This window comes from Anoplopoma fimbria, chromosome 5 (genome assembly GCF_027596085.1).
Source record: "Anoplopoma fimbria isolate UVic2021 breed Golden Eagle Sablefish chromosome 5, Afim_UVic_2022, whole genome shotgun sequence".
Taxonomy (NCBI): Eukaryota; Metazoa; Chordata; class Actinopteri; order Perciformes; family Anoplopomatidae; genus Anoplopoma; species Anoplopoma fimbria.
Genome location: NC_072453.1, coordinates 9,571,658 through 9,594,255, shown reverse-complemented (window position 1 = coordinate 9,594,255; position 22,598 = coordinate 9,571,658). Strand labels below are relative to the sequence as shown.

At 42.2% G+C, this 22,598-nt stretch overlaps 1 protein-coding gene across 1 annotated transcript in view; it reads left to right on the top strand.

Moving 5' to 3' along the window:
• The first annotated feature begins 3,217 nt into the window (after window positions 1-3,217).
• LOC129091120 (PH and SEC7 domain-containing protein 1-like) overlaps window positions 3,218-22,598 on the top strand; it is a 42,652-nt gene continuing 23,271 nt past the window's right edge. Inside the window, exons 1-7 of the mRNA XM_054598602.1 lie at window positions 3,218-3,315; window positions 3,718-4,185; window positions 10,600-10,794; window positions 11,566-11,646; window positions 12,447-12,559; window positions 13,517-13,575; window positions 15,251-15,340. Of these exons, the coding sequence (XP_054454577.1) occupies window positions 3,218-3,315; window positions 3,718-4,185; window positions 10,600-10,794; window positions 11,566-11,646; window positions 12,447-12,559; window positions 13,517-13,575; window positions 15,251-15,340 (1,104 nt within the window). The remainder of the gene's footprint in view (window positions 3,316-3,717; window positions 4,186-10,599; window positions 10,795-11,565; window positions 11,647-12,446; window positions 12,560-13,516; window positions 13,576-15,250; window positions 15,341-22,598) is intronic.

Sequence of the window (22,598 nt, the reverse complement as noted above, 5' to 3'; positions counted from 1 at the left end):
TGACAGTAAATCCTCCTCCCCGGCTCAAAGCCCTGAAGTCGCCCGGAGGTTAGCGGAGGAGGCCACCAAAGTGTCCTCCATTTTCACGGAGACGAGAAGGTCCTCGTTGCACAATGCTTTAGGTGATCCCACCGGAGAATTCCACAACTCAGCTCCAAACGCACAACAGTCTAATAAGCAAACGCTCAAGATGAACATCCCTTTAAACGAGCAACACACGCCAGCAACAGACAACACCGACTCCCACCAGCATGAAAACTCCACCTTGACGAACTCCCGCACTAATTATCAAACGCACCAGGAGGACAGCGTTCAGAAGCCCCAGCGCCAGAGCTCGATTGTGGGTTCCCCCGCCATCCCTTCACGTGTTTTCCGTCCCTCTCATCCTCCCACTGAGCTCAGCTCTCCCATGAGGGACCCCAGGCTATTTCAAGCTGAACTCCGAGCACCGGAGACCCCAACGCTGCATCGCCGCCAGCTCCCACCGTACGCCAGGGACTCCTGGTCCCCGGGGCTGGACAAGAGAGGAGACCTGAGCTGTTTCGAGCGAGGTGACTGCACTGAACTCGCCCGAAGGCTCTTCATCAATCAGGGTGTAGAGGAGGCTCCGGTCAGCTGGACATCCAGGCAACAGTGGGGGAATCAGCTGGAGAACAGCTCGAGGCCGAACCCAGAGGCTGGATTTGGGTCCAGCAACGACCAAACACCCGATCGTCAACCGAATCCCCGTCGCAGGCCGCTCAGTCCGACCGCCCAGCAGAAACGAGCGGAGCAGAGGAGGAGGGAGATCCTGCTTCTGGGGCCGGTGGTGCTGGACTCTCCTGAGGAGGACGAGGGCTGCGAGGAGGAAGGTCGGGGCGACGAGATGGAGGGGTATGAGGCGGAGCAGCGGGGAGAGGAGGAGCCGGCGGCAGAGGCGGAGCAGAACGGGGCAATGGGAGGGTCGTCCTCGCGGAGCTCCAGTGGGGTGACGGGCAGCTTGGGGGAGAGGGACTGTGTGTCCCCCGAGTCCAGTCAGTCCAGTCACCAGAGCAACGAGACCGGCGCCGCCACCTCAGGAATACAGGTCGGCACTGGGTGAACCACAAATCACACGTGTTGTTTTCATAACTGCATTTTTATATGATTTAGAGACTTTAAGTTTAAGGAGTAGTCTGGCATTTTGGGAAATGTTCCCTTTATTCCAACAGCTAGATATGAAGCTGGAGAAAGACAGCTGTTAGCCTAGTTTAGCATAAAGACTGGAAGCAGGGGAAAACAGCTAGCCTGGCATGCAAAAACCAGTGTGAAGCTTTTAAGGTGTTGGTAGATGTATTTTTTAACTTTGGAAAGGGCCACGCTAGCTGTTTCCCCCTACTTTAATGCTAAGCTAACTAACTCTAGCTTCATATTCACAGACAGGAGAATGGTATCAATAAGTAAACTATTCTCGTTGTTAGTTCAATACAAAGCAGACCTTGTCTCTCGTGAGAACTTTTTTGAATGACTAAAAGTAGCAATAAACAAAAGCTAACTAACTGACTCTAGCGTCATATTCACATCACAGTGGTATCAATCTGACTCTCTCCGAGATAAGTGAAAAAGCATATGTCCCAACATTTCGTACCCTTCCTTTAAATGTTTCAGTGCAGACTTAGCCTCTTAGCGTGTCTCTGTGTGTCTTTCAGACGGACAGCGGCTGTGCGGCGCCCGTTCCCTCGCTCCATTGTCAGAGGATCGCTCGTGCCAAGTGGGAGTTTTTATTCGGGACCCCGGCTGAGGAGGCTGCTAGCAGGGGGGAGAAAAGTGAGAGCATGTCCTCCTCAATTTCATCTAGTTAGGATGTCTGGGATATTATATATACTTCAGTGGAAGCCAGTTGAGTCAGATGTAAGACTGTTTTAGGAAATTACTGAGCCTTTCTTTAAAAAGAAAGTACTCATGACCCATTTTTAAACATCTTATTTGGGAATTTACATTCAAAATAAAAGACAAAAGAATCTAAAGCTAATGGATTATCCACTATTACATTACATTACAGTCATTTAGCAGACGCTTTTATCCAAAGCGACTTACAATAAGTGTATTCAACATAGGTATTCAAGAGAACAACTAGTCCTTTCTTAAACATGAATCTAAGAGCATAAACCAGAGCAAAAGTACAGTGCAGAAACAAACTAATATGAATACAACAAACTAATACGAATACACTATCCAGTTGGAATATTTAGGTCCTTTAAAATACTAAATTAAGGTGTAGTCTCCCGGTGGTTTTACACTTTAAAATACTTCACTATCAAATCCCTTCTGTGTTTTTTGTTTCTGTTCTGTCAACCCTCTAAGGACTGTTTCATTAAGGCTTTTCACAACAAGAGGTGCCTCTTGTTGTGAAAAGCCTGTCTTGAATTTAATCATTTAAACTCCTTTAAGAGATTGTTGCGCCTTAAAAGCCTTAAACAATGCAAATAATCCACCAAAAACTCTTATTAGGAAAGATATGATTGGCTAAAACGCAGAAAAACTTTCTTAAAAAACATTATAGGAACTCATCTGACATTTAATGGACCATCTTTCATTAGTCTTGAAAACTCAACGTTTCGGGGACATTTCGGTCCAAACCAAAATAGTATTGAGGTTTCAAACTTGAATTCTGGTTCCGGACCAATAAGATAAAACAGATGATCTAAATATGTTTTCTGTGCAGTCGCATCAGGGAATTAGCAAATATAGCCAGTCACATGTTTGTTTTAAATAAATCATTCATGTCTCCATCTGCAGATGCTCTGGAAACCTCCACCGCTCCTCCCAGCGGCAACTCCAGCGAGTCTCCTACCCCGACTCCCCCGTCCTCCCTCCCTCTGCCCTCTGCCAACCACGAGGTGCAGCATGTGGAGGTGGAGCTGGTGACCCCTCCTCCGACCATCATCGGCACCTCCCCCAAAACCGGCATCATCCGCCGCACCCTGAAGTACTCTGAGACCGACCTGGACGCCATCCCGCTGCGCTGCTACCGGGAGACCGACATAGACGAGGTTCTGCTGGCCGAGCAGGACGATGCAGACTCCGCCTTCGGGAGCAACCGCAGCGTGCAGGGGGGAACCTCTGGGACGGGCAGCAGTCCACTGGAGGGCCCGGCTTACGGGAGGGCCGATGGGGAGGAGAGAAGAAGGGGAAGGGAGGAGGAAGGAGAGGAGGAGGAAGAGAGGAGGAGGAGGAGGAGGAGGAAGAGGAGGAAGAAATGGTGAGCTGGGCCAGTGTGAGGATGCAAGGGGACAACAGGAAGCAGCAGTTTGCAGCTCAGGAGGAGCCGGAGGTGTTTGGACACCTGCTGAAGAGGTGACACGTGAAAACACACACACAAGCTCACAATGTGAAGCAGGATCTCCCTCTGACCTATATTTTGATCTGAGTTTAGTTCTCACTACTGACCTATTTCACGCGTAGCTAAAAACAGGTTAGGTGGATTGCTAACAGTTCAGCACATCCTGTCTTTATAGGAAAAAAAAGTTAGAGTCCTTTATTCTAGTCCAGTGGTTCCAAACCAGGCTGCAACCTTTGGTTCTACAGAGAGTCATTGAATATTATGACATAACATTACTAGTTCACATACAATATAAATAAAATGTCAAAGTACAGGTACCCCAGGTTGGGAACCACTGGTCTAGACGCTCCTTTGCACATTTAAACTTTTCTTTACCATCACATCAGTGTTTTTAAACCCCCCCCCTCTCTCTCCAGACCGATGGAAACATTTTTTGACAACCACCACCCGGCCCTGAAATCCCCCATCCTGGTCTCCGGTCCTCGCTGCGCCGTGGAAGACACCTTCAGCCGCCACTTTGAGAGCATCATGGAGTCCCACCGTGCCAAAGGCACGTCGTACAACAGCCTCGACAGTGAGGAGCTGCTGACCTCCAGCACCCAAACCGTCCTGACCTTTGACCTGCCCACGCTCACCCCGGCCATCCACGGGCCGGTCTGCCAAAGCGCCAGGCAGATCGTGCAGCTCAGCTTCGCCCCGCTGGCCCACGACGAGCGGCCCAGCATCTCCGACTCTATCTTCACCATGACGGGGGACTCAGACGCCACCCGAGCCCCCTCCAGTGAGAGGCTGAGCAGCGGGTCGGAGGACACGCCGCCCAAAGGACGAGGGTGTTCACAGCTGGGGAGCAGCTGGTACAGCAACCCGACCTTCTCATTACCCAGGTGAGTTACCAGCACGTTAAGTAGTTACAATGAATCTTACTGTGGCATTTCACTCAGGATCTTTTGGCCACTTGGGGGCAGCGGACATATTATCACAAGGAGGCAACCTCTGGTTCTGCCTAGTGAAGCCGAAGCTTAATGTCTTAAACTTGCATTCTCTCTACTGACCATCAGGGGGCGACTCCTCTGGTTGTATAGAAGTCTATGAGAAAATGACTCTACTTCTCTCTTGATTTATTCCCTCAGTAAACATTGTAAACATGAGTTTATGGTCTCAATCTCTAGTTTCAAGTCTTCTTCAATACAGCATGATGTTCATTTAGTAAATTATGGTCCATTTAGAGTCAAATAGACCATAAAGCAGAGTATGCTTTAGGGCGGGGCTACACAGGGATTGACAGGTCGACACCAGAGACGTATACTGCGTCTCTAGGTCACTCCTCCACAGTCCAAATATGATCACTTCTGTTCATTGGTTGCAATAAAAGCCACATGGGGACGGGCGTAAACCAAGATGGCGACGGGAATTCGCCAAACTCAAAAAAACAATGAATGACGTCATGATGACTACGTCCAGTCAATGGCTGAGACTCATATTCTGAAGTCCCTATACACTGTACATTTCCAAAGAATGCTCCTTAAACCAGAATAATATCAACATATCACACATGTCTTAATTGGTAGATGCTCCATTCAGAATAACCGAACATAATATGTGTTTATATGAGACATATGAAATTCAGAATATTGTCATATTCTGAATAACAGTGGAAATGTGTGCATTCAAAAATCTGGTGGAGAGACAGAAACCAGAAAAAGTTGAGGCTGTTAAAGCAGCAGATTTATGAACTATGTTTTTTAGAAAGAGATGTTCAACAATCACACATATTTAGGTGTCCATATACTTTTTATTTTGGCCTACATCATAAAATGTTCTGAAATGCAGTCGACTTGATCTTCAGTGATCCACCAAGAATCTCATTGATGGTGAATCTGGGTCATGTTTGTTGTTGCATATCGTTCTGAATTATATGTATCTCCACTTCACACTGAAATAGGGCAAAAGCAGCAGATCCATGTTGAAGTATATGAGGATACAGTCTTCCTTATACTGTAAATCACACACACATCTCTTTGCATTCAGCCATATAGACAGACACAAAATGAACCCGATCAAGACATTTTGATGTTAATACAGTATTTATGCAGCTTTGACCGTCTTTATATGAAGTCAGTGCTCCGTTAATGTTACGGCTGTCGACCAGCGTCTTTTGTCGGTGTCGTTCTCCGTGTGCAGAGCAGTGCTGCAGTGCTATTCTGGAGCAGAGCAGCGTTAGTGTGAAGGTCGCTAGAAGGCTGCCTGTGATCCCTCTGCTGTCTGCTGCATGTGTGTGTGTGTGTGTGTGTGTGTGTGTGTGTGTGTGTGTGTGTGTGTGTGTGTGTGTGTGTGTGTGTGTGTGTGTGTGTGTGTGTGTGTGTGTGTGTGTGTGTGTGTGTGTGTGTGTGTGTGTGTGTGTGTGTGTGTGTGTGTAACATGTGAATCCATCTGTGCATATTCCAGTTTCTGTTTGTGTTTGAGTGTGTGCATGCACGCGCATCTGTAGGTGCTTTAAGATGGTTGTATACTTGAAGTGCATGCTTTGTACGTGCTTGTGTGTGTGTGTGTGTGTGTGTGTGTGTGTGTGTGTGTGTGTGTGTGTGTGTGTGTGTGTGTGTGTGTGTGTGTGTGTGTGTGTGTGTGTGTGTGTGTGTGTGTGTGTGTGTGTGTGTGTGTGTGTGTCAGTGCGTGTGTGTGTGTGTGTGTGTGACAGTGCGTGAGTGTGTGTGTGACAGAGGCAGATGGCTGCTGCAGCAGTGAGGAACTCACCTTGACTGTTAAGTCCCAAAGACTTTTGTTTTAACCCTCCACAGACCCCCCCATCTGCAATTCAAATGACTGTATTTCATATCCAGAGCCCTTTGTCTTCATGCTTCATGCAGAATATTCCTTTTAAAGCTTTTATTAATGCATCTTACTCCCTCCTTTCTGTAAGATATGGGGGATAATCAGTCGGTTATTGTTGGGATTGATATGCTACCGATCTTATGTGTGACGATGAAGAGTAACGTCTTTGTGAATGTCACCCTAACTAAGTGTGACAGCACTGCAGAGGTAGAGTGACTGCACCGGGTCACCTTGTTGCTTTGACCACTAGATGGCAGAAGAGGATAGCAATTAAGCTGTCAGGTGCTTTTTTTTTTTTTTTTTTAGACTTAATCTGATGCAGGTGGGTTACTTTGAGCTGCAGGAACAGAGTTATTTCTAAAGTCTCAAGTTTAGTCTGTGAAAGGTTAGAAAAGAGCAAAGCAGGTCCACTTGTTATTCTTTGTTTGTTTCTAAACATAAACTGACATTTCATTCTCTCAACTTCCTGATAAAAAGTCTTTATTTGAGAGCCAAAATCCCACTGGGCTAGTTCAGGTAAATGTTTGCTCAGCACCGATGTTATCGTGTTTTTGTAACCTACCCGCCCGGCAACCGTGGAGACTGTGGAATCTAGGAATGAGACGACGAGACAAATATTTCCCCAAGTCCGTACTCTGATAAAAGTTGGAATTTCACTCCCCTCCTCTTTCTCCTCCTCCTCCTTTTCCCTCACATCACCCTTTTTTCAGATAGTCTGCTCTATTAGACAGTGGCTCATTGTGCAGTGGACTGAGAGGACGTTCCATTATAACGGGGGATGCCGTAAAAGCGAGAGACTGACACTGGAAATCCTCTCAGGACCTCTCAGGCTCTGGACAAGACAATGCGAAACAGGTGGCGGAGCCTTTAACCAATGTGCCGTGTTTAATCTTGCGATTGTGAACGACTCCTGCAGGCCCCGGTGAAGCGTGTGCTGTAAACAGACTCCACAATGGATTCAGACGTTGACAAAAGGCCACCTAGTCCCTACGCAGGGGAGATATGGTTGTTTAGAGGAAACAGGTTAAAAGGAACACACCCAGTGGATATATAACCAGTTCAAACAACCAGACACCAGAACAAAACCTGCTACTTTATAATCTTAATTATATATATATAATTACATATTCGACCTACCTCATGTACAAAAAGTATCCAGTGACAATCTTTCCATATTTATTCAAGCATCATTGCACTATTATCTCCATTTCATTGTCATTGTTGTTGTGTTTTAATGTTCATATATATACTTTTGTATATATATATTTATATTTGCACATAGTTGTTAAATGTTTATGCTGACCTTTGTTCTACTTTATTGTTCGTGTTTTCTTCGTTTATTTGTCTTTTTCTGTGTATGTACATTGAGAGCAACGGAAAATTCCTTGTATGTGCATGCATACATGGCCAAAACAGCTGATTCTGATGTTCTGACATTGACACCTGGCTTTGTTGTGCTCACACCAAAAACAAGTTAGACTCAAATTTGTACACAACCCAAAAGGATGGATATGAGTGTGTGTAATTGGAGATGCATTGAGAGAGAGTGAGGAATGAATGGAAGCTAGAAAATGGACAGGAGGGGGGGATTTTTTTTAAGCAACAGACAAGCCAAGTTTCATGCAAGGCTTTGAATCCAAGGTCAGCGGGGGACATTGAGTTTACACAGTGGAACAGGGAGGGAGAAAGAGAGAGAGAGGGAGAGAGAGAGAATGAGGGAGGGAGGAGTGAAAAGAGGGAACAGAAACAACATAAAACAGACTCAGAAGGAAAATAAGATAGAGAAGGATCGGTGTTCCAGGACAAACAGCTCTTTTACCTTTTTTTGGGGGTGTGTGGTGGGGGGAGGAGGAAGCTAGCTGTGAGGATCAAATGACAGCAAACACAGAGGGAGAGGGAGAAAGTAAAAGAAAAAAGAAAAAGTGGACCCATGAAGTCTCAGTTTGACTCCAAAACCCAAAGCAGAGGAATGTCAGAGTCTGCGGGCCTCCCAGGAAGGACTACAGGTGTTCCTCGATGACGGCGGTGATGCGTTCAGGTAGCCAGGCCGGGGGGAGAGGGGGGTCCGACGGGGGAGTAGTCTGAGGCGAGGTGGCGGCCGGGGGACGGCGATGAGTACGCCATCTGTCTTCTGCTGTCACGGTTCAGCTGCAGGCAGCGGCGAGGAGAGGTATTTGACGATCAGGAGGTCTTGCCACAGGTAGGATTCACTACCTATAGATACCTGTCTCACCTGTCTGTGTGTGCGTATCAAGAGGATTAAAAAAACAGGTCTTTAAGTCAGAGGGGCTAATTATATTTGCAGGCCTGTTCACGTCAGCTTTAAAACAGTGTTGATTGATCATCTCCCAAAGGTTTCTGTGTTAAAGCTGCAATACTGAGATGTTTGCTCTGCACACATCTTCATTTTCCTTTAAAACATGTTAGCAGCATGGCTGTAAGGATTGGCAATGTTGTTTGGTACAGGCTGAAATACTTCAACAACTACCACATGGATTGCAATACATTTTTTGCACACATTCATGGTCCCCAGAGGAGCATAATGACCTTTGTGATCCTCTGACATTATCTCTAGCGCTTCCATGATGTTGCCATTTCTGTATTTTTGTGATATGTGTCAACACCAATGGGAAACATAGTTTTGAAATTTGGTAGAGATATTCATGGTCCCCAGAGAAGATCTTTTTGATACACTGTAGCAAACACCTGACTTTTCCTCAAGGGCCACCAGCAGATTGTCATGAAATGTGGTAGAGATGTTCCTGTCCCCCTTGTGACGTATCCTCATAACTTTTTTGACCTCTTGACTTTTTCTTTAGCGCCATCAGCAGGTCAAAGTTCACAAGAATCCAGTGAAGCACGTCAAAGAATGTATGTTTCCCAGATGGTCAATCCTAATGACTTGGGTGATCCTCTTGACTTATCCTCTAGCTTCACCATGATTATCACATTTGTGTTTTTTATGTATTGCCATGAAATTTGGTTGAGATATTCATGGTCCCTGGATGATGTATCCTAATAACTTAGGTGACCTCTTGACTTTTCAATTGGCACACACATTCATACCCTTCGCAGGACGAACTGTATATTACTTTGGTGATCCTCTTACTTTTTATGTAGCGCCACCACCAGGTCAAATGTTGTAATATGTCCGATATATTATAAAACTAATAACATTCCCGACAGCCCTAGCTGTACTTTATGTGTTGTCCTAATTAGCAGCATGCTAACACGCTAAACTATTGTTAGCATCCAGCTCAGACTTCTGCTGTGCGTAAGTACAGCCTCACAGTGACTGACTGTAGACTTATTTCTCATTCTTCTGTGTACTTTGTGAAACCAAAGGTGACCTTTGCACCCTCGTAGCTTTCATACCCAATCTGCTTTTGTTATTAATCACTGTTTGCTCTGGTGTGATTTGGCCTGACTCAGTTACAGTGCACGGATGTGTAAGTGTGGGAAGCTTAAGCCCTGGGAATGTGGGCTTTCTTGGCTTGTTTCTCATGCTGAGAAATCCAAATGAGAGCTCCGCTTGTCCAGGAAGTGTTTCTTGCTTTCTGTCATTGTTTTTGTATCGGCCCGGCTGGCGTGACCAGAATTGTCACACAGCTCTCGACAGCATCAATGAAGGTCAGCGTCATGTCGAATTATAAGCAACTGAACTCAGAGACCTTCGTTTCTGTAATCTAGAAGCCGGAAAAGAAGTTCTCTTTCAGCTCGGCGTGACATAACATGCTTAAAATATTATCACAGGGTAATTCAGATGTAATAAGTTCTGCATTTCTGAACTGGTTTAAGCTTTGAAAGGGCTTAATTAGGAAGAGATAAAAAGGAAGCTGGCAAAAGAAGAGATTTGTGACGTGTATAATCACGCCAAATGTTGTGTTTTGATTTTAACATGATTTTCATACATTCTGTTACACTTTTTAATGAATTATTGTAAAATATAGGCTTTGTTTACTAATGCATATTATTCTCTCTTTGCCATCCATCTCCCCCTCAATGCCTCTAAATCCTCTTATATCATCAAGCATATATATATATACATTAATTCAGTTACATTTAACAGATATTTATCTTTCTTTTAAGCTACTTTCTCTTGATCAGCCTCACTCTTTTCATCTCTCCTTTGTCTTAAAACCTCTTGTGCAGCTGGAAACTCAGATTTAAGATCAGTGCTGCACGGATCAGATATTAGTTTTAAATTATTGATATAGCAGAGTTATTAGTTTTATTATTACATCACCATCATTCTTTGTTCCTCCTTTTCTCCCTTTTCTCCCTTTCCTTTTCAATTATTTACAAATCTATGTCATTTGTCCCGCTTTCAACTCCTTGAACCACAAAGTGTTCTTCATTTCCCATCATTCCCTTTCTTTCTATATCCTTTTTCTGTCTATTTATATTTGTGTCTAATCACTATTTCTGCCCTGTCTTAACCCCTCTGACCCCCTTCCCAACCCTCTCAGCAGGGACAAGGCCCGCCTGGCGACGGACTCGGAGCTGGACCAGGACCTCAGCGACCGGCTGGGTCTCGACAGCAGCGACACCCTCACCAACGGCAGCCACCGAGCCGACGTGGCGGCGGCCAGACGTTTAGCCAAACGGCTCTTCAACTTGGATGGCTTCCGGAAGTCCGACGTGGCACGGCACCTCAGCAAAAAGTGAGCTATCCAGATGGTGATATGTGTGGCTATACATAAACATAACATTTCCAACCTCTTCTGTGTCATTTGTATTTATTATTATTATTATTTTTATGATTTCAGTTTAATTCGTCAGTTTGGGTTTACCAAATGCTTTGACAGACAAAGCAAGTAAAAATCAAGGCAATATAAAAGCAGCTTCAACAGTGAGGCCCAACAAAAGCAAGAAAAGCTAAAAACAAACAAGAGTACAATAGATGTAACAACTAAACAAATTGATACAACAAAAACAAACAAATAATTAAATTTAATTAAAGCAGTAAAAAGACCACACCGCATAAAAGCAAGTCTGCATAACAAAGATGCCTTAACATGTTCCCCTATCTACTGCATCTTATGTTTATTTAATGAATACTGTATCTACTACTGCACATTCAGTTTCTTGTACATTTACTGTACGCCACCTCACATTCTGCCTACAAAGTGCTGTGTTTTACTACATCTGCGTTCTTGCAGCGCTGCGATGCTCCATCCGACACTCTTGTCATCGTGCTGATGGGGGGGAAAAATTGGGATGAAAGGGTTTCTTCACTTTCTGACACATTCACCCCGGGATTCTACTCCTCCTTTGTTTTTTTTGTTTTTTTCTGGCCTCCGGTCTGCATCTCCAGCTCAAACTGAGTGGAGAAAGCTGGCATTTGATTGACATATTTTTTAGCTTTTTGTTGTTTTTCGATAGCTATATTCTTTTCTTATGTGTTATTTTCTATCTCGTTTGTATGTCCACAGTAATGACTTCAGTCGTATGGTAGCAGAAGAGTATCTGAGTTTCTTCAACTTCACAGGCCTCTCTATTGACCAGGCATTGCGGTGAGAACATACATTACAAATGACATTTCAAATTCATGTAATAAAAAAATATTTAATGTATTTCTAATGTGAAGTGGAGGCAAGACGCCAGGTTGTTTATCACATGAAATAATTGCTAAATTTTAAAAGGATTTCAGGCAAATAACCAATATTTCTTTGTTTTTTTATTTTTCCAAAAGACATTCTTATAATTAAAATAATTTTTGCTATTTTTTTAAAATTAGGACTAGCAGATGTTTTGACTTAATCTTTGTTAGTTTGTAGTAAAAACTCTCCACTGTTTAACACTGCTCTCTAGAGGGCAGCTTTGATGCTGCATTCATAATGAAAAGACAGTTTGTACACTGTCTACTGTAAGTAATCATGTGCAGTCAGTGTATTCTTTAACAGAGGTTTGTGCAGTATTATTCCTTAGTTGAAAGTACAGCTTTCAGGTAAATGTAATGTAGTAGAAAGTAAAGTACTCCCTTCCATTTACCGAAGTAGAAGTATGTAGAAGCATGAAATAGAAATACTCAAGTACAGAACTTGAATAAATGTACTGAGATATTTTTTTATCTATGACAACTAATTACACTACAAATTATAATTTGTAATTAAAGAGTTATTTCATTACATACAAAAAAATGTCTTAATAGGAGAACAAATATTATGACACAGTAACACTGTTTATAGTTTGAATATAAATATATTAATCTTCTTTGGTCATTTCATTAGCTATCTTCCAGTGGACTGACATGACCTTCAGGTTATCTTTACTGGATCAGATCTTCTGACTGCCTTTGTGTTTGTGGCTGCAGGACTTTCCTCAGGCAGTTTGCCCTGATGGGGGAGACTCAGGAGAGGGAGAGGGTGCTGGCACACTTTTCTAAGCGTTACTTGGACTGCAACCCAAAAGTCATGCCGTCAGAGGGTGAGTACTGCAGAGGAGTGTTTCTAATACCAGCAATGAACAAAGAGTCTGTTCCTGAATATTTAATACACCCAGCCACCGTTAGTGGCAATAATCATCATTTTATAATAACAATATATCAAATGGCAATGTGAAAGTACAATAATAGTGATGAATCTGCAGCTCCACTTGACTTTGCGGAGCTTCACAGTAAGTATTGGTTCAATGTTTAACTGTCAGCTTCACTCCCACATACAGCACTATAACCTGCACTGATATTTATTACTTTCTTTGTGTACATAATGTTGTTACTGGGGTAAACAGATGCAAATACATACTGGCTATCTGTGGTGCAATTACTTTTGTGCACTGTCCCTGCAAAAATAAACAATAAATAATTAACTGTACAATATGTTCCTTGTAAAAATAATTATTTCCCTTTTTGTGCGTGAAGTGTGGAGGGGCTACAAATGGTTTTAATTATGCAATCCTGTGTTATTATGTTATGACAAGAAAGAAAAAAGTATCCCAATCAAAACTGAAAACCTCTACTTAGTTAAAAAATAACGACCAAAAATAATCGTGTCACCTCTTTTCATTACACCTACTGGCATCATGAAAGAGTTTGAAATTATTTTTACCAATCAGCCAGATCTATTTATCATTTTGTAATAATTAAATTGCAGACTTAATGTATCCACGGAATCTGATTAGCTTTAATTTACTCAACATCTAAACAAGACATTAGACAATAGTTTCATCTGTTTGTTGCTGTGAAAGCGGTGCTAGGCTAGTAAAAGCTAACAGCATGTATGAAAACAGCATTTTAAATGAAATGTTTTCCTCATTTAATTCAGAGAAATGCCATAATAACAGTGGAGGAAAACATGTGTTGACATATTGTATCTGTATGCTGACAGAAAAAGTCTGGATGTCTCATTTAGCAGATGGAGCTAACTCACTGTGTTCATCCCGTAGATGCAGTTCACACTCTCACCTGCGCTCTGATGCTGCTGAACACCGACCTACATGGCCAGGTGAGTAACATCTGGTGGCAAACATGTGTACATACATGTGTACGTACATGTGTACATACATGCATTGATAATCGAACGCCAGGGATCGATCTTTTACAGTTACAGTTACCCAGAAGTTTTCTTCTGGGTAAAGTCAGCTGGATCGGCAGCTCAAAGTTGTTCAAAACAAAGATGGAGTGTTGGTCAGACCGTCTGCTTGAATGACAAACGAAATATGCTGCAATATTATGATTTAAGTGAGATGAACCGAGTGAAAACAGATTTTGACAAACTGCATAATTTGCAGTTCAAAAAGTAAATAAATTGCACATACATGTTATCTCAATTCTCAGCAGTAGCCTGATAATATTGATTCCCATATCTACATACAAAGTATGAACAAATAAAACATGAAGTTTTAATAGCCTCATTCTCCTTAAATGCCCTTTTGATTCACTCTGGAGTTTTGGGAATGGAATCCTGATCATCAGCTGATCTGCAGGTCTGCTGCTGAGCTCCTTTCACCTTCTTAATGTGCTACTTTCTTAGTCAGAGCCTCTCTTTTGTAAATCTGGGCCAGTCTTCTCAGTGATAGTGCTGCTCTGCTGTGGATGAGTGAATAATTAAAGTGGGTGTAGAGGTGAGAGGACGGGATATCAGCTCCTCTAGGAAAGTTTCTACAGATGTTAGCAGATACACTGATAGTTTGATCTTTGTTGGGAATGTGATCATCATCATCATCATCATCATCATCATCATCATCATCATCAATGTTTTGATTAATCCGGTAATCATTTCTACAACGGCCATCATTCCTGAGCCCAATATGCCAAAAAGTCCTCATATTTGAGAAGCATATGTTGCAAATGCAAATGTTAAGTATGTTTGTTTACAAATGTCCTAAATGATTACTTGATTATCAGAATACTTAAGTACATTTACTTTTATTATTTAAGTATTCCCATTTTATGTTACCTTAAACTTCAATTTGTTGGAATACTGTCACTCTACTACATTTTTAATGCTTTTGTTAGTACTGTAGTTACATTTCATTTTTCAATAAGTTGTATAAAATATGAGTCAACTAATAAATGATCATGTATTGTTATTATTGATTGAACTACCTGGGGGAATATAAAGTAATTAAAAAAAGCTCCACATTCAGCAGCTGCGACATTAAAATGATGAACACAGTAATGCACCAATCAATATAATCCAGTTATGTAATATATATGGATTCTGAAATGGCCCATTCTGAATAAAATTAGTACTTTTACTACTGTAAGTATGTCTTGATGCTAATACTTTTGTAATTTTACTCAAGTAAGATTTATAATGTGGTATTTTCACAATTGCTACTTTTACTTATAAGGTACATATATCTAACTACTTCTTCCACCACTGTGTGTGAGTATTACTGTAAAAATAATGATAATAAAAATATAACGTTTATTTTGTATTGCGCTTTTTTTATGCACTAAAAGGCACTTAACATGGTTAAAACAGAAACATCAAAAGCAATCAGAATAAATACAGAGCAAATAAATGTCATCATAACAGGAAAAAAACTAAAATTACATAAATATGCATCACGTGTTAAAAACTAAAATAGGTGAGTATTGAGTGCAGGTTTGAAAGAGGGAGGGAGGCATCGATGGAGAAGGACCTGCACATTTTTATTTCTCTGTTTTTGCAGAACATCGGTAAGAGGATGTCGTGCCCACAGTTCATCGGCAACCTTGAAGGACTGAACGACGGCCAAGATTTTCACAAGGATCTGCTTAAAGTAAGCCCCAGTCTAAAATAGCACACACACACACACACACACACACACACAAACACACATGCTGTCATGCACAGACACACATCTCAAACGAGAGCGAGCAGACCGAGTGTGCCAGCGCTGTATTGTCCCTCAGATCTGTGCGACTGAGCCCGGCTGTCTGGTCGGCGCTCACTGCCAGCTGGCGTTCCCCTTCATCTCCAGAGGCCTCCAATCAGAAGCCTGCCGTGGCGTTCCACTTCCTGGTACACTTCAGCTACGACGCTCGGGCTGGAAGACTTAAAATTGTTATGTGGCTGGGAGACGGATCCAAACCTCTCTCCCGGGGTCGATCTGTACGCGACGTCTGCAGCATTAGATTAGACCATTAGCTTAACCCAGTTGGGTTGGGTCGCGATGGATCACGAGCCTTCAGACCGGGGGTTCAGACGGAGGCCCCGGGGCCACATGACTCGGCCTGATAACCCAATCAGCACAGGGACGATGCCGCTGATTAGTTTTGTCTGCAGAGTGGTCCGTCATCGTGCCGCAGGGCCCCAGAGTTCACGTCAACAAGTTGTAATGGTGTATTTATAATGCATGAGAGAGAGAGAGAGAGAGAAAGAGAGAGGGAGAGAGAGGCTGAGTCCGTCTGCTGAAATGAATTCTGAAATGAAAAGCTGTTATGGAGGTTCAGATCCACGCTGCAGCCATGTGACCGCGAGCTAATCGAGACAGAGAGAGAGAGAAAAGAAACAGACGTGCATTCTCGTTTCTTATTTTTATTAATGCAGGTCTCTTTAATAACGCCTTCCACTTTCAACAAGCTCTTTTATTCCCCCCCCCCTCACCCTCGAGCTGCACTCTCTTTTCTCCGACTCTCTAAATGTTCAGCCCGCTCTCACTCGCTCCTTATCTTGTGTTAAGCTGCCGTGCACCTTAATCTCCATCTGCGGACTGTGTGTCTCGCTGCCACCTTTATCTGCACTCCTTCACCTCTACTCGGTTCTACCTCCACCACTCCTGACCTGTCCTCTCCTTGTGTCTTTTCTATGGTCTCACTTGGTAGCTTAAAACCTAAAGGATAGTCTGTCTGAACACAGAACTAACATACCAACTCTATGTTCATTTAAAGAGTTATTTCAGGCAGAGATTGGGGGATAGAGGGGCTCGTAACAGCAACATGAACGGCAGCAAGATGATGGGCCAACAATGTAATTGTGTTGTTGTGCTATTGGATAGAAGAGACCAGCTAATTAGAACAGCTAATATCACGATTGACAGCCCCAAACAATGACGGCGAGGAAATAATGAATGAACTTGCGTGAGACGAGTAAATGGCAGATGTATGAAAAAATAAACTACAGGCTTAAGCATGCAAAAGTACTTCTGCTAGAGCTTCATTAATATAAGGAGTAGGAAAAATCAAGTGAGTCATTTCCAGATTTACTCCATTTGGGAAACAATTCCCTCTTTGTGTTACTGGAAACACTTTTCCCATTAAACACAAAGAGGGAATTTCGTACTAAAATTGTGAACTAGTGAACTAGTGGGGATTATTTGCTAGAAAGCATCTGTGTAAACAGGAAGTCACTCACAGCATCAGAAGCTGTTACATAACTTCTAAACTATTTCAGGTGGCTAAGTGATATTCATCTTACAGAACAAGGGAGATCTACTGGGCATGTGAAAAAACATGTAGTATTGAAGCCTTTAGTGGCTGTGTGATGTCTAGTAGTCTGAAAATGCATAATTTACTAAATGAACATCATGCTGTATTGAAGAAGACTTGAAACTAGAGATTGAGACCATAAACTCATGTTTACAATGTTTACTGAGGGAATAAATCAAGAGAGAAGTAGAGTCATTTTCTCATAGACTTCTATACAACCAGAGGAGTCGCCCCCTGATGGTCACTAGAGAGAATGGCTTTTGGTTTCACACGGGACACAAACAGCGGTGAATGTAAATATTTAACGACAACTTCCTTTAACAACCAATCTCAGAATAAGTAGTTTGTGTGGTGCAATTTATTTAGATTAAAACATGAATCTCCTTTAGTAACCTTTCCTGACCTTTCTTGGTCATGCCTCTCCTCCCTTTTTCTCTCTTATTGCTCCATCATTTCCTGCTACAAAATAACTGCCATTCCTCCTCCATCTTCATTTCTTCCAATCATTCTATTTTTTTCCCATTTCCTCTTTCGTGTCTGGTATCTGTGTTTTCTTTGGGCTGTAAATACGTTAGCAGGGAGCCTGAGAAAATCCCTCACTCTGTCTCATTCTGCATCACAACAACACACTATTGTACTGTATATCTCACACAATGTCCCAGCACTTGATTCCTCTGTCACCAATTTTTTCAACCGTTGTGCCATCACATCTTTGTCATCCTTCTGTTCCTCTTTCCATTCCTCATCTCTCAGTTTAAAGTGCAGCAAATCATAATTTTCCTCTGACTCTGTGGACTTCCCCCTCTTACTTACCGGAAATGTAACAGTTATTTGTTATCTTTCTCATTTTCCGTCTAGATGTTTATTTTCAAATCTGACCCTACATATGTATCTTTAGAGTTTAACTGTACATTAGAAATAATTGTCCCAGCTCAACAGCAGTTAAATAAACATTACAAAACAATGACGCAACACATCATTCATAAAGAAACCTCCAAGGTGATTACAAAAATGCTTTTTTTTGGTTTTAGGATTTACAAGGTTGGAAAAAAGAGTAATCACCTCTTGAAGAATACCTTGATAAAATGTATTTATTGCTAGATGGCACAGCAGCGTTGTACATTTCTTTTTTTTAGCAATGCTAGCGAAATGGATGCCAATGGGTTGCTATGAAAGCTAGTTCAGACATTAATTGTCCCCAGAGGATGAACCCCAAATGACTTTGACGAACATCTGATTTTTCCTCTAGTATCACGAGCTGTTTGGCTTTTGTGCTTTTAAGTGAAATACATCAACAACCACTGGATGGATTTCCATTAAATGTAGTTTAGATTATCATGTTGCCCAGAGGATGAACCCAAATGACTTTTAACTTTTGACTTTAAATCTATTTCCTATTTTTTATCCATCTTTTTAAAGGATGACTGCACAGAGCAGACATTTCATAGAGTCACAGAGGTTTGACATTCACGCACAAACCGTAGAGAAACTCTGCATTTATTCACAGTCGGATTAAAGTCGGAGCTCTGAGTTAACGTGACACATAGGACGCTGTCATTATTTGAGTCTGTGCCATGTGTTGAAGCTGTCCTCTGAGGGACAGGAAACAGTGCTGAGCCCCGTAGCTGAGACAGAAATCAGCTGCCTGCTGAACTGGAAAATAATGAGAGGGGCTTTGTATCCCCATGACACCCGCTGCCACCTCCGTCCCTCAGGTGCTCCACGCTTTCATCATCAATTAGTTCCCTTTCCTTCTGTGTTTTCTTTCCTTGTTTTCTAGCTCTTTTTTTCCTTAAAAAACTCTCTCCATTTTCGTTGATTCTTTCACTCTCTCTCTCACTTTCTCAATTATTCCGTCTCTAAGCTTCTTTTGATTGAACCATGTGATATGTTTCCTCAATAGAGGAGCAGAATGGAGGAAATCTCCACTAAACGTTTGACTCTTTGGCTTCAAAACCCTCTCTTACACACTTTCCATTACACAACGTGATAACGGAAATATCGTCTTACATCAACATTTTTCATTGCTTGGCTGGGAGTGTACAGTGGCTTTAGGGTTTTAGAGGTTGTTTTAGCTGAAAATAGCTGTGGCCACAAAGGCTATGAGAGTTGCTGGATGGAAAATCCCCGAAAAAAATGAGCTGAAAGAGGTTAAATGCTCCGTCAGTCAGAGGGGAGCTGTAGAGTCAGTTTGATAATTTTCTGTGGCTGACTCTGATGTTGCACATTTGATCCATTATAACTAAAAATATCTTGATTACCACCGCTGTTTATTGCAATTTAATCGCAGCTAAATCTGTTTATTTTGGGTTCGAACTGCTGTGCTAAACTAGCAAACGTGTGGCTTAGTAGATACAGTGACCTCTGCTCGTGGAAGTTCCTCTAGCACCTCCGGATGATGTTATGAACCAAGAAACGACGGCATTTGGTTTTCCAACGTATCTGTGACCTTCACATCATGTTCAAAGCAGCTATAGTGGTTATTTCAGGCATGATTGATGTCATGTTGTTGGTATTTACATGAATGGTCTCCATTCGGTCACTGAGAAGTTCTGTTTTGTTGATGCCCTAAACATGTATGGTTTCCAATTTCGTTCATGTAACGTAATTAAAAGTTGATTGCAGTGATTGAGTTTTACATTAATTCAAATTGAATTAAATATTCTTAAAATATGAAGATGACATTATGATAACCTCCCACCAGTAACAGGATGGATGGAGGTCGGAAAGAGTGTACTGTACTTACAGCACAGCGCACACGTCAGGTCGAGAGCTCATGGTTGTTTGTCTCAATCAGCGTGTTCTCGTTCCATGATTCATAATGAGGCAATAAACTATTTTAATGCACTCCAGAGGATATTTCCTCCCACAGTTTTCCAACAGCAGACTGTCAGTCAGCAGAGACGTGACACGCTGTTTGTAATCCGAGCACAGAAGCCAGTCAACAACCCAGTAAACCATTCATTCTAGATCACAAACCTGTTTTATGCAAAGTATATAGTCCTGTCTCTGACATTATTATGAGGTGCAGGATGATTCTGGTTTATTACAACCCGGGTCTTATCTTCTAATAAAATGATATGAACTAATCTGGAAACACGGTGACATCTGTATAAACAAGTGAGACAAAGGAAAGAAAAGAAAAGACTGGTCAGATATCCAGGTTAACCAAACATATTTCTAAGAGAAAACAAAGAGGAACTGTAACATTATTACCCAAATCTTCCAAATTCAGGTTAAACTGACGATGTGCTCGTAACTGCCCGTGTTTCTTGGACTTTGTTGATGTTTTGTTGCCACTTCCACAGATCTAATCAGTTACTTTAGTGAGTGCCACGTTATCATTATCAATACAGATGATGGACAGCATTACCAAAAGTCTTAAAGGATATATATATATTAAAATAAATAGCTTGGCATTTGAGGAAATTATATTTATGGCTGAAAGTTAAATAAGAAGATCAAGACCAGTCTCATATCTGCCGGTTAAATATGGAGCTACAACAGAGAGACCGTTAGCTTAGCTTAGCACAAATTCATGAAACAGGGAGAAACAACTACTGTGTCTCAAGTACTTAAGAATACTTCCATGTAGTACACTGTGTAGAGACTATGTACTTACCTGTGTAGTGTGTGAATTTTTAACAGGGTGGGGTTGTCTCAAATTGAACACTCTGTTGTGCACTTCTTCTTCTTCTTCTTCTTCTTCTTCTTCTTCTTCTTCTTCTTCTTCTTCTTCTTCTTCTTCTTCTTCTTCTTCTTCTTTCTAATGGCAAATTGCAACTACTTGGAGCTACAATCATATTAAAAAGGACTCAAAATGAACAGGTTTTTACTTTTTCTTGCTTGTGCGTTCCACCTGTTTGCTGCTATTTGTATAGAGCTGCATCACCGGAGCAACCGCAACCACTACAGCTGAGTTTTGTGGTCGTTCCCCGTCTGCTATCTGTTATGAGTTCATCATCTAGGAACTCAAAGGGCACTGTACTCATTTACTTCAACGCACGTATGGACTCAAAATAGCAAGTGTCAGTATGAAAGAACGCATTATGGAGCCCACACTGTCACTAACTGCACTAACTGAATCAATATTATCCCAGAGAGAAGCAGACAAAAGGGTCAAGAATATGTATTTGAAGGATATATACGGGATGTCGAACTGCATCACCAGTGAAAACAGGTAAAATATGTGTAATATGAGCCAGAAGACACACTGCGTAATTTTTCCACTTCTATATTCTTGTCGTTTATTTATTCACTATTCAGTCAGACTTTGTCAGCGTTTTTTTTTTTCTAGGCACTGCAGTGTGCGCTCATGCGTCCATAACTGATGAGTGGTTGACTGTTTGGGCAAATTACCACAAAAAAGAAATGATTAAGACCCTGTGGTCCCAATGCCACAATAATCTTTTAAGCCTTCATAACCGCTCCGTGCTCCTCTGAAGCAGCCTGCATGGGAAACTCAGCTACCGCAGCTCCCTGCAGAATGTGGGGCTCTGGCCGGCGGCCCAAGCTGGTGCTTTAGAGGAAACTTTCCTCCTTTTATTGTGAGGCTCAGAGATGCAAAGGTTTGCACTCTCCTCACTCCCTCTCCCTCTCTCTCTCTCCTCAGCACCGCTCGAGGCTTACAGCTTGAAGTGGGAGCTAATGATGCACTGAAGTAGGTTACCAGCCCGCATTAGAGCAGGAGAACAAATTCTGCTGAAAATTATGAAAATGTTGTACGGCTCAATCACGACGCCCCGAACCCGCCGCTCTTCAAACAGTAATTAGGTGAGCTGATGTTATTGATCGCGGATGAGGGAAGAGACGGATGACTTATATGTGTTTCTGTAAGTGAAGGGAGAAGAAATCTGTCTCGAATGAGTCGGTGCTGTCGGTCTGGAAGCAGCTACGTTCTTGTTGTGAAGGTTCACAAACTCAAATCTCTTCAGGGCTTAAGTACTGTACTTTAAATTCAAATTTGAGGTATTTGTTGGGTCTTCGCGACTTCGCGTCGAAAGGGGCCAGCTGAGGTGGCTCGGGCATCTGATCAGGATGCCTCCTGGACGCCTCCCTTTAGAGGTTTTCCAGGCACGTCCAACTGGTAAGAGGCCCCGGGGTAGACCCAGAACACGCTGGAGAGATTATATATCTCGTCTGGCCTGGGAACGCCTCGGGGTTCCCCAGGAGGAGCTGGAAAGTGTTGCTGGGGAGAAGGACGTCTGGAGGACCCTCCTTAGCTTGCTGCCCCCGCGACCTGGCCCCGGATAAGCGGAAGGAAATGGATGGATGGATGGTATTTGTACTTTACTAAAATATTTTCTTCTAAAGCCACTTTCTACTTCTACTCCACTACTACTCAGAGGGGAAAATGGTACTTTTTTACTGCACTACACATATCTGACAGCTTGAGTTACTTTACAAATTAATATTTTTTCCTTTTAATGTTTAATATTTTTTTAATTAAGTTGAGGTTTGGCCTAAAAAACATTGTGAAGGTGTCACATCGGATTCTGAGTAAGTGTGATTAACATTTCTCACTATCTTTCACAATTTTTACAAACCAAACAATCAATCCATTTCTGGAGAAATTTATCAGCAGATTAATCCATAATAAAAAAATATAAT